Source organism: Ambystoma mexicanum, chromosome 2p (genome assembly GCF_040938575.1).
Source record: "Ambystoma mexicanum isolate Mex_15411 chromosome 2p, UKY_AmexF1_1, whole genome shotgun sequence".
Lineage (NCBI taxonomy): Eukaryota > Metazoa > Chordata > Amphibia > Caudata > Ambystomatidae > Ambystoma > Ambystoma mexicanum.
In genome coordinates, this window is record NC_090923.1 from 660,292,328 (window position 1) to 660,304,888 (window position 12,561).

General features: G+C 46.5%; 1 protein-coding gene across 4 annotated transcripts in view; it reads right to left on the reverse strand.

Annotated features, from left to right (window-relative positions):
* Positions 1 to 12,561, reverse strand: part of SARS2 (seryl-tRNA synthetase 2, mitochondrial) — a 474,855-nt gene that overhangs the window by 101,620 nt on the left and 360,674 nt on the right. For all 4 annotated transcript variants that reach the window (XM_069644221.1, XM_069644220.1, XM_069644222.1 and 1 more), the window contains 2 exons: positions 8,816 to 8,924; positions 7,771 to 7,816 (listed from right to left, as the gene is read on the reverse strand). In XM_069644221.1, coding sequence (XP_069500322.1) covers positions 7,771 to 7,816; positions 8,816 to 8,924 — 155 coding nt within the window. The remainder of the gene's footprint in view (positions 1 to 7,770; positions 7,817 to 8,815; positions 8,925 to 12,561) is intronic.

Below are 12,561 nucleotides of genomic sequence, written 5' to 3' on the forward strand. Positions count from 1 at the left end.
CTAGTGGAAGCTGCGGAGTATTACAGTTTGTTTTTCGAAACTCGAAAATGGGCGTCGACACAGGGCGTGCCAGTAATACTATCCCTCACGCGTCTAGGATCCTCAGATTGTATTTTTTCTGACATGAGGTAGCATGAGGAGAAGCGCGAGTACAGATAATCCAAGCAGATAGACAGAAAGGTAAGACTACAAGCAATCATGCGCCTTCTCTCGGAGGGGAGGAAGGGTGGGTGGCATGTGAATCTAAGCAGATACAAGCATCAGAAATATGATTACGGTGAGTAATGTATCCCTTCTGAGGCTTGTGGAATCTGCTTAGATCACATGCTGTGCATAGATTAGCAAGCAGTACCAGAAGAAGGAGGTGGGATGTGAGAAGGGTCATGAGCAAATAAGTGTCTTAGAACCGCTTGTCCCACTTGTGTATCTGCCTTGGAATGAGTGTCAATGCAGTAATGTTGAGTAAAAGTGTGAATAGAGCTCCAAGTAGCTGCTTTGCAAATGGTGTCAAGGGGAACATTTGCAATGAAAGCCAGAGTGGCCCCAATGCCTCTAGTAGAGTGGGCTCTTGGCGTAAAAGGCAGAGTCTTTTCAGAGAGTGAGTAACACAGCTGGATACAGTTAATAATCCACTTCGAGATGGCACCTTTAGAGACGCGATCCCCCTCTCTGCCTGTAGCTACGGAGACAAACAGTTGATCTGTTTTCCTTAGCGGTCTTGTTTTATTTACATAGTAGAGGACCGCCCTACGCACATCTAGGGTGTGTAGTTTCACCTCAGCAGAGCTTTGCGGGTTCTGGAAGAAAGCCGGAAGCTCTATGGACTGGTTTACATGGAATTTTGATATAAATTTAGGTGAGAACCTAGGGTTTGTACGTAAAACCAGTTTGTCTTTATGGATAGTAAAGAAGGGATCCTGCACTGACAGAGCCTGAATTTCACTGACCCTTCTTATAGAAGTAATAGCTACTAAGAAAGCCGTTTTATAAGTCAGGTGTTTGAGACTGCTTTTATGCATCGGTTCGAAAGGGGGGCCCATGAGCTTGCCTAGCACCACATTAAGGTCCCACCCTGGAGGTGGGTTTGAAATAGGAGGGTGAAGTCTCTTTACTCCTTACATGAAGGCTTTAACTATTGGTACTTTCCACCACGACACCTTGCTATGGGAAGTGGTGTAAGCCGAGAGGGCTGCCAGGTGTACTTTCAGTGAGTTAAAAACCAATCCTGCATCTAGCAGGTGGAGCATGTATGTAACAATGTTGGAAGGAGTGCAATCAACCGGGTTGATGTCTACTTTGGCACCAGACAACGAACCTCTTCCACTTGTCAAAGTAACAGTGCCTTGTGTTTGGTTTCCTAGATTCCTTTAGGATGTCCTTACACCTCTGTGGCAAATTGAGATGTCCAAACTCTATGACCTCAGGAGCCATGCTGCCAGGTTCATTGAGTTGGGTTGCTGGTGCACTGTTTGACCTTGGTGCTGGGACAGTAGGTTGTACCAGGCTGGAAGTTTGATGGGCTCGCACACCGCCATCCTGCGTAGGTGTGGGAACCACGGTTGTCTTGCCCACATGGGAGCAACTAGGACGAGCGTCATCGATTCCTTGTTCATCTTGTTCACCACTTTCCTGATGAGAGGAGTTGGTGGAAAAGCGTACGCAAACATCCCTGACCAGTTCATCCACAGGGCGTTCCCCTGGGAGTCTGGTTGGGGGAACCTGGATGCAAATCCTGGGCATTGTTTGTTTTTCGCTTGTGGCGAATAAATCTATAGTGGGGAAACCCCACTGAGAGAAGAGATCTTCTACGACCTCTCTGTGTAGAACCCATTCGTGTTCCTCTGGGAGGGAGTCTCTGCTCAGAGCATCCACTAGGGAATTGAGCTCCCCTGGAACATGTTGCAATGACAGGAAGATGTTCCGTCTGAGTGCCCATATCCAGATTTTCTGGGCAAGCTTGGACAGATTTGGCGAGCGAGTCCCTCCTTGCTTGTTCAGGTAGAACATGGCTGTAGTGCTGTCTGTCCGGATTTGCACTGACAGGTTTAGTAGATGGGGCTCGAACGCCTGAAGCACTCTGAATACTGCCAGAAGCTCTAGCAGGTTGATGTGGTTCTTGGCCCTGTGCTGTGTGGTGGAGATGGTGAGCTCCCCACCCCGTCAGACATGCATCTGTAGTGACTACTGCCTGTACTTCGGGATCGTAAAAGGGTTTCCCCTTTGCGAGATTCTCTCTTGTCCACCAGTGGAGGCTTTGTACCAGTGTTGGCGAAACGACCACTAGATCGTCCCACTGACCACTTGCCTGAGACCACTGTTTCGCCAACCATTCCTGCATGGGACGCATGCGCAGGCGCGCGTGGGGGACCAGGTAAATGCATGACGCCCAGTAACCGCATTGCTTTGCGTACCGTTATTTGTTGACCGGACTGCTAATGCGGAATTTGCAGTAGTATATTCCGAATTCTTTCTTCTGAAGGAAAGGTCAACCCCTCTTGGGTATCCAGGATTGCTCCTAGGAATTGTTTTGAGGTGCTTGGCACTAGGCTTGACTTCTTCTCGTTGATTGAGAAGCCTAATTCGTGGAGGAGGTCGATACTCCTTTGAATGTTTGTCCTGCAAATTCCTGGGGTTTCCCCCGTTATGAGCCAGTCGTCCAGATAAGGGTACACTGGGATTGCCTCCCTGCGTAGGTGTGCAGCTGCCATCGCCAGTACCTTGGTGAATACCCTTGGTGCTGAAGCTATCCCGAAGGGCAGTACCTTGAATTGGTAGTGGCGACTGTCCACCTTGAAGCGCAAGTACTTTCTGTGCGCTGGGAACATGGAAATATGAAAATAAGCATCTTTCATATCCAAGGTTGCCATGTAATCCCCCTTTTTTAGGAGGGGGATTACCTCTTGTAGCGTGGTCATACGAAATTTTTGGGGCTTGACATACTTGTTGGCAGGCCGTAAGTCCAATACTGGGCGCATTGTCAAGTCTTTCTTTGGCACAAGGAAGTAAGTTGAATAAATACCCTTGTTTACCTGGTGTCCCGGGACGAGTTCTATCGCGTCCTTTTGTAGAAGAATGGCGATCTCCTCGAGGAGAATCTTCTGATGTTCTAGGGAGTGTACTTTTTGTCGTGGAGGATGGTTCCGGGGACGCTGCAGTAGTTCTATACAGTACCCTGTGGATACTGTTGACAGCACCCATCTGTCTGATGTGATCCCTTCCCAAGCCTGGGTGAAGTTTGAAATGCGTCCCCCTACTGGGGTAGCGTGAGAAGGGACTCTGAACTGAGCGTCACTGCTTTGGTGGAGGCGTGCCGCCTCCCTTGCTGGGGCTGCCTCTGCCTTTACCACAACCTCTCCTATTACCTCTGCCGTAACCCTGGGTAGACTGTTGGTTGTTGTTCCACTGTGTACCCTGCCCCTGGGAATAGTTAGATCCTCTCTGGGAATTGTGGCTGCGTGGGCGACGAAAATTGCTATTCCCTCTCTGGTTGGGGGGTTTATTGGTTAACTGGCCAAGGGATTTGAGTGTCTCGTATTCGCCCTTGGCATTTTTCAGTGCGTCCTCGACCGCTTTCCCAAACAACAGATCGGCTTCCACCTGTTTGTCCAACAATGATGCCTGAGTTTCTGTCTTAAAACCAGACTGCCGTAACCACGCATGTCTCTTGATAACAGTACCTTCTGCTATCAATCTGCCTGCGTTGTCCGTGGCGTCGAAGGTTGCTTTCAAAATGCAACCAGACACGGCTCTACCCTCTGCAGAAATCCGAGATAATTGGCCCTTTAACGGTTCAGGAGCAGAGGCTATGAGAGCCGCGACTTCTTCCCACTGATGGCAGTTGTAGCTGGCCAACAGGGTGGTGGAGTTAGCAATCCTTGCTTGATAGGCGGACGTTGAGGCTACCTTCCTGCCAAAACCGTATAGTTTTTTGCTCTCCTTGTCGGGAGGAGCTTCTGACGAAGACAAGGGTGTTCCAGCCCTCTTACGAGTGTTGGTAACAACTAGGGAGTCTGGCTTCAGATGTCCTCTTATATAGAGAGGGTCAGACTGAGCTGCCCTGAAAAGTTTTTCAACCCTGGGATTGACTGCTCTGGTGAGGTTTGGGTTCACCAGTGACAGATCTATTCTCCGCTGAATGGATTTAAGGATTGGGATGGTCTGGGCAACCGGCCTCCTTTCTCCCACTAACTCTTCTGCGAAGTCCCTTTCCTCCTGTACACCGTGGGTGTCAATGTGAAAATGTTCTGCTGCGCGAGCGAGAACCTCATTTAGGAGGGGCTGGTTATCGACCGGGGAGTCGGTAACCGGGGCTTCGTTCTCTACCGGGGAATCTACTCTGTATGTTTCCGGGTCATCCTCTTCTTCTTCCTGGTCCTCATCATCCCCATAGTATCCCGTCCCGGTTTGCTCTTCTATCATATCAAACTCTTGGTCTCCACCAAAGGAAGCCTCTCCTTGATACCGAGAGTATGGTGTTACGTAAGGTTGTACCTCGAAGGGTTCAGACCTCATCGGGCTTTCAAACCGGGCCTTCTTACTCGGGGGGATAGGATCAGTAGAGCCTGAGGGTGTTGCCCCTTGTGGATCATACGAGAGGAAATGTTCAGGATTTTTATCATAAAAATCAGCCAAGGAAGACATTCTTGACATGACCCTATCTATGTCTTCACTGGACCATTTTTTGGAACTGGGAATTACTTTCTCAGCAAGTCTATGGGATTTATCCTGAGTAGCTTTGCTGGTTGTGGACCTATCAGCAGACCTGGACTTGTCTGTCTGTTTAGGGGGGTAGGGTTGTCTCACAGGTGTGGAAGAAAGTACAGGTAGTAGAAAAATGTTTTCCCTGTCCCTTAGTAGCTCCGGAGTTCTTCGACGCCTGGCGTCGAGGATCGGGAGAGGTGTACATGTCCTTCGAGCGTGGGGCCTCGCTGGTTTTAATTGCGGGCTCCGCCTCCTGGAGCGCGGCCTGGGGGTGGAAGTCGTCTTCGTCTTCCGATGATCGAACTTCTGTTAGCCTAGGGAGCGAGGCACTCTTGGCAAGAGTGGATGATTGCCTGGCGTCATGCGGCGATCTCGATCGAGAGCGCCCAGAGGACACCGAGTCGGACCGTTCTGTCTGTGCCTCTTTCCGAGGACTCGACGTCGTCGAGTCTCGGTTGGACTTAGTGTGTTTAGTGTGTGTAGTATGTGAAGCGCTTGCGTCGCCGGGGGTCTTCCCCATAGCCGCCCTGCCGGACGACCTTCCGAGGTCGGGGACCTGCGTTCGGCTGTCTTTCGACGCCGTAATGCCCTCGCCGTCCGAAAGTGCGGCGTCGCTGCCATCGCTGAAGGCGCCCTCCGCTGCCATGGCCGCCTGCCTGGCGTGGTGGGCCCAACGCTTTGTCGAATGGTCCTTAAGTGTCTCAGGTTTAAACCTACTACACGCTCTGCAGTTCGCTTCGGGGTGGTCCCTCGGCAAGCAGAGATTGCACGTGGCGTGCCTGTCGACCCAAGGGTATTTGCGGTTGCACTTGGGGCAGAATTGAAAAGGGGTACCCTCCGTTGGAAGTCCTGTAGGAAGAAAAATATCTAGAGCCACGTGGGGAGGCTGACTCAACAGCCGTAGAAGAGTCTTAGAAAGTATTGTCTGTGAAAAAAAGGATTTTACAAACAACACACTTCTGTCTAAGAAAGTTGGACATTTATAAAGAGGATTGTCAGTCTCGAAGTTATATTTCAAATTTTGATGAAATATATTTATGTTTTGCACATTACTGAAGGTATACGTGTTTTTGAAGATTCAGATTTATAGCGATAATAAAGCGATGTCACATTTTGTATTTTGCAAGTATTGGTTCATAACAAGTCCAGGGATCTTTCAAAAGCACACATGTATTTTTGTGAAAGTAAAAGGTTTTCAGGCAGGGGAAGTTTGGAAAAATGTATGTTTATCCCTACTGTCTATTTGCGTATGTTGATTAAGTGACATTGGTGCAGTGTGGCTAGTGCTCTGGGACCACTCTTGTGTATTGAATGAGTCAAACAATGACTACAAGTAGGTGACTGATACAGGCTCTTCTAGGTTGTAAGTCTGAAAGAAGTACAGCCATGAGGTGGGAACTTTGCAAAGATATTAAGTTGTGTCATAGCACGTGTGAAATAACAAACCAGTTCTTGCTTTTAGGTTCACTTTCTATGGTATTCTGGCACATGTAGCCCTGCATTTATAATACGTAAAAGAATACAAAATGGCATGCAAAACAAATCTCAGGACCTATAAGACATGATTTAAGAACTCTGTTTTGGCATGTTTTAAAAAGAAACATGAGTGTGAAGAAGGGAACCATGTTAGGTGAGAAAAGGGGACTGTGTTTTTCCATATTTCCTCCTTTAGCATGCTTATGAACTTTCATATTAAGCAGTTACTTCCCATGATTTTTAGTGTTCGCTGCCAATAAAGGAACAATGTATATGCTTGAAATCTGGCAGGGTTTACTCATTCTTTTATTTTAACACAGTTGATAAATGTTCTAATGTTTAGATGGGTAAAACAAACATGCATTATTTATAATGTTATTAAGCTACTGATACCCACTATAATGCAGTGTTTTATTATTCCGTTGCTTGGGACAATTATTTTGGGTGAGTGTGAATGCTTGAGTCATTCACACTGCAACAGGTGCAACTAGTTTTGAAGCACCCATACACACCATTAAGCAATTTAGTATACAAAAATAGCAAATTGAACCACAAAGTAACCCCCTTTTGTTTCTGTAGCACTTCAATGTTTTATTACAACACACAACAAGCTGCATGCCCTTGCGAATGACTACAAGCAGGCACCCTTCTTGAAGTTTGCCTCTAAAGTACAGTCTAGAACACATGAGATCATTTTTTTGGGCTTGCATTACTTTTTCTTTTTGAAGTAGGCATTCGGCTGAATTGTGTTTTTTAACTAGCTAAAAGTATTCAAACTTTCCTCTAGTCTGTTGGGAGCATACTATAGGAAACACTCTATACAGCCCTACAGATAAGGAGTGTATCGGCCACTTTACTCCATAAAAATAGGCAAATACTCCCCAAAAATAAAAATAGGGAGTAAACATAATCCCAACCAAAAATTGGAAACAGACACGTAGGACCTTGTACTCCCGCTTTCAACCACACAACTCCATGGATATGTTTGGACCAGTCGTGCACATAGTACCACAGGAAGAAACTATTATTACTGCCTAATTTGAAGAAGTAAACCTAGCTTTTAATGTGTATGAATAACTAGGAATAATTATTACAAAAACATTTCTGTTTTCCAGTTAAGACATTTTTACTCGCTTATAAAATACTCCCATTGGGACTTGGACTTACATTTTTATTCTGTAAAAAAGCATTTTACTCCCAACTTTAAAATATAGGGCGTAAAATACTCCCACTGCAAAATTGTATCTGGTCCACTGACCCTATAAAATCAATACATCTCCTTAGTGATGGAGGGGGCCCATCCCTGGGCGCGCATACAAGATTTTCTGCCCAACCTGACAAGATATCCTGGCTACACCGCTGATCCCCATTAGAAAGATAACCCTGGCACACTTTTGTTTGACCCATCCTGACATTAGTATTTTAGATTGTCCCCAAAGAGGAATTTCTAGGTGTGTTCCAGATAAAGTCCAAAAACCTGTAGGCTTTCAACCCACTCACACCCAGTACTTCAACTTAAGTGTCACTCAATTTATCAATTCAACACACTCAAAAACATGGCCAGATCAAATCACAGCAAAGGTTTGAGCTTACCGAACAGGCAGGTCTGCCAGACTTACAGCATGATCCATAAAATACCCTGGAAAAAAGCAGAGTGCGACTGGGCTAAATAAAACAATTTACAGAGTGAACACTACGAACCCTTGCACAGATTGAGGATCGCAGCACAAACTGAGAGGGACGCACAGTATGGACTCAGGGGAACTCAACATAATGAATGAGAGGAAATGTAAGTACGAAATTAGAGGAATTCACAGATGGAAAAGAACTTGAACAATACAGAGAGACTGAGAAGGGTTCACAACAGAAACAGAGTACATTATTATTATTATTATTATTATTATTATTATTAATTGAGCAGAGATCTAGCTTCAGGAAGCAATATAGGTCTTTACAACAATAGGGCGAAGAACCTGGTGAGGGTAGCAGAGAAACAAGGGAATTGAGAGCTAATAACAGGGGAGGGTGAATGCTAACAATTTGGTAGCAGGGGATCTACAAGCAACAAGGCGAGGGAACAGTGGGCAGCAGTTCACCCAGTATCAGGTAGAGTGGGGAGTGGATGGTGTGTGGACCTAGGTGTTGGGGAGGAGCCATTCCTTGAAGAGGAGTGTCTTGAGCTCCTTCCTGAACTGCAGAAGCAGAAGGGGAGGAGGTTCCAGAGTCTTGAGGTGTAGTCACCGAAGGCCTGTCTTCTGGCCCAAATCAAACACAGACTGATACATACTCACAGCTAAGACAAGAGGAACTCACAGCATAGAGAAGGATGGAAGAGAACTTGAACAGCTAAATTTACGAGTAAGAGGAACGCACACCCTAGACTAAGAGAAAGTAACTGAGCAAATAACATTTCCAACATTAGAAGGTAAAACAGAGGGGCATTCCAAGTTAGAATGATTGGCATGTTCTAAATTTCATTAAAATGTATTAAAGAGAATGGATTATTGATAAAGACAAACATAAACTACTTCAAAACTGGCAAGCTCTAGATGTCAGAATCAAGACTGTCCCCTTCTGCGATAGCAGTTTGTTGGACTCTTGGTAGTAAGTATATGGGCCCTGTAGGGCCAGTTCTCACCAGCTATGCCCACCTCAGCTGTGCCGGCCAAATTCATATCTTCAAACCGAGTGGGATCCAGTCTATAGACCTGCGAGGAGCTGGCATCCGGGCGCATTCCACAGCCTTCCTGACAAAGAGCAAAGAAAAAGACAAATAAAGACTGAATGACTTTGGCTGCACCCAAAGCCATTTATACTGCCTTAGAACGCTTGACATCTGTCTCATGGCTTAGTGACATACACACAGTAGTGCAGCACACAAGGTCAAATCAAATGCACAAAGTAGAAGAACATAACACCTGCAAGGTTCGAACATAATCCAATAAGTCCGTCATGATCTATATAAGCACATTCACATCCACACAGAAAATATGAGTGCAATATTAATGTCAGCTGCACAGGACATTCTGTGACTAATGTGATGAATCAGAGATGAAAGCCTGGCCTGGGACCCTTCTCATGTGGCCAGGGAAAGGCAGACGCTTCCTGATGCTGACCCTGGGGGTGGTGTTCTGCGGGAGGATCATATTGGAGGGAGGGTCAGGTCAGGAGGCATGGGAAAACCCCTTTAATAACTTCCCCCAAAGACCATGCCATAGCCTACAGTAAAATTGAAAGTGAAAGGAAAAGGTGATTTGAACATTGGGGACTTCAAGTCCCACAATGCCCAAGGTACTTGGACCAAGAAGATGGATGCAGAGCCACAAGACTGCAAGTACTAATGGCCCACACCTGAATGGGACTGGGAGGTGTAAAAGAACCCCTGAGGTGCAGGCCAGCAGGAGAAGTAGTGGGAGGTGGAGTAATTGCAGTAGCTCCACATTGCAGCCGAAGTTGAAGGAAAGCTGGAGCCTCCGTTATTTGCAGATCGGATGCCGGTTCTGAGAGAGTCGCTACCTTCAAAGACCTTGTTTGCAGAGGTTGGACGGCGGGAAGCATTGTGTTTGATAGCTTAGCCCCTGAAGACCTTGAATGCTGAGGTCATGCAGGGGGAAGGGTTACATCGAAAAGCTTCCCCCACTGTCAGTTTAGCTCCGGTGGCAGGCGAGCACCAGTGTGTCCCTGGAGAGAGGAGCGCTCTTTTCCTGACCGGCATGGGTGGTGGGAGGCCAAGAAAAGCAGTTTGCCGAGCAGTGAAGCAGAGGGAGCAGAAGACCTGGAGGCAACGGAACGAGTGGACACATATGCGATACCCGGTGAGTTCACTAGCATTGTGTGACCCTGGAATGCTTTGTGATCGCCAGCTATCCAGATCTAATTGTATTGAATATCAAACTGAAACAAAGAAGCTAAAGTGGCAGAATAAGCACTTTAAGAGCAGACAAGAAAGGTATCATTATACTTCTAAAGAACAGACTACTTGCCAAAGCAAGAGAGGGCAATATTACAAAAAGCTAATAATAACTGTTACTGCCAAAGCCAAAAGAGGGCAATATCAAAGCAAGCTAATAAGAATCAACATTGCCAAAGCCAAGAGAGGGCAATTATGAAGCAAGATGATTGTGAAGCCTATTGCCAGAGTGAGAAAGAAGCAATATTTGGAACTGACCTAAACAATCATTGTCTACGGAAAAGAAGAGCAAGTGTGAGAGAAAACCAATGTCAGCACTTGGTTAATCTAAGAGTGGGAAAACAAGACTGACAGGAGACCTATACTCAAGACAGAAAGTATTCAGGAGGAGAGAGGCATAACCTACATTGCATGTGGCGATCACAAGTGTGGAACAAACAGCACCAATGTGTTTTATGTCTTCCAAGAAGAAGTAACTAAAACTGATGTTGTGGAAAATCAAAAAACTTTGGTAAGTTGTTTGAAGTAAACTTTACCACAGAAGTACTTGCAGAGTCTTTCATTAAGTCCTGGCAGGCGAGTATATGAGGGCAAGGGACTTATCAGTAGTGGTCCTGGCAGGTGAGTGGACCAGGAAGAAGTCATTTAAATACTGTGTTGTGGCAAGTATTTATGATACACCTATACAGTAAAATAAAAACAGTCCTACTAGGCCTTGTTTCATTCGGAAAGTGCAGGTGCAGTAAGAAGAAATGCGTGGGAGAGGGGAGGGGGGAAATGCTGGTCAGGGCACACAAATGGCCCATGGGTTAGGTGAGTGCCTAGGGGAGGCCAGATGGACAAGTGCCAGGGGTATACAGAGAGTGCAAGGCAAATAAGCTCTATGTGTTAAGTGTGAGGGACAGTGCAGGAAGGGCTCAATACGGTGCAGCCCCAGCCAGGCTAGTGCAGGGGAAGGGTGCCCGGAAGGGCAAGTGCAGGTTGGGGGGGTCAGGGGAGACCAGGTGCAGGGGTAGACTGGTCGAGGAGGGCCCGGTACCCTGTAAGAATCAGAAGAAACCAGACAGCCAGTCAAAAAGAGGCAGAGGGGGATATTAGCAGGGGATGGAGAGAGGGACGATGAAAAAGAAAAGCAGGTTCTTGAGAAGCTTCCAGAATTTAAGGAGATCAGGCTCAAGTCTGAGAGGGGCAGGAAGGCCCTTCCAGATTGAGGCACCTGCAGAGGAGAGTGATTTACCCCTCCCCACTCTCTGCTTGAAACAGCATCTGAACTGCAGAGAGTTGGAGCTAGAAGACAAAGGGCTCTAGCACAGAGGTACTTAGGGAGCGAGAGTTGGATGTCGCGGGGTCCCAGGCCCCAGAAAGCCTTCTAGATGATGCAGAGGGTCTTGAACTTGATCCTCACAGCAACCAGGAGCCAGTGGAGAGATGTTAGGGCTGGAGGGATGGAGTCTTTCGGCTTGAAGCCAAGGATAAGTCTTGCAGTTCTATTGCCGATTAGTTGAAGGGGGTCAAGGGAGGAATTTGGCAGATTGAGGAAGAGACTTTTGCAGTAGTCCAGCCTGGAGAGGACTAGAGCTTTGGAGACATTGCGTTTCTGGGGGAAGGCGAGGAAAGGGAGAATGCCTCTGAGGAGGTGCAGCTGAAAGTGTGCCTTCTTGACAAGGTCCGTGATGTGAGGAGAGAAAGAGAGAAGGAGAGGGAGGAGTCGTGGGAGCTGGGGTCCCAATGAGAAGAATCTCAGTCTTACTGGCATTAAGACACAGATCGTTAGCAGTGCACAATGCTTGAATAGCAGACAGACAGGAAGGAATGAGAGAGGTATAAGAGGAGGCAGTGGTGGGAAGCTTGAAGGAGAGCTGTGTGCCATCCGCATAACACTGGAAGTTTGGAGAGAGGGCGAACTGTGAACTGTTGTGGAATCATCCGACAAATCATTACTGCTGATGCAAGTATTTTGTGAACTGTTGTGGAATCATCCGACAAATCATTACTGCTGATGCAAGTATTTTGTGAACTGTTGTGGAATCATCCTGACAATTGCATGTTTGTTGATACAGACGAACTGTGGAAGTATTCTTGTTTTCTAAAAAGAAGTTGGGTTGAACTCTGCGCTACAAGTGGAGAGATAAAGACTTGCTGAATATTTTGAACTATTGGTCAAAAGTCCAAGAGAAAGACTTTTTGAAGCAAGAGGGACTTTTATAATTGGAACTTTATTGCAAGACTGAACTTTTCTTATTTTGAACTGTTGATTGAAAATCCTCTTTGAATTTGGGGAAAGGCATCTCAGCCAGGTTACAAGGAGAAACAGTTATCAGGTTTACATTGAACATAACTGTTATTTCTGTTATTTATGAATTGCCATACATCAGCTTGTTACATTTGTTGTATGTATAAGTGTGAGGGACAGATTCCTTGTGTTAGAGTGTCTCCTTTAGTTTATTTTGATAGGCAGGGAACTCCTTGTTAGG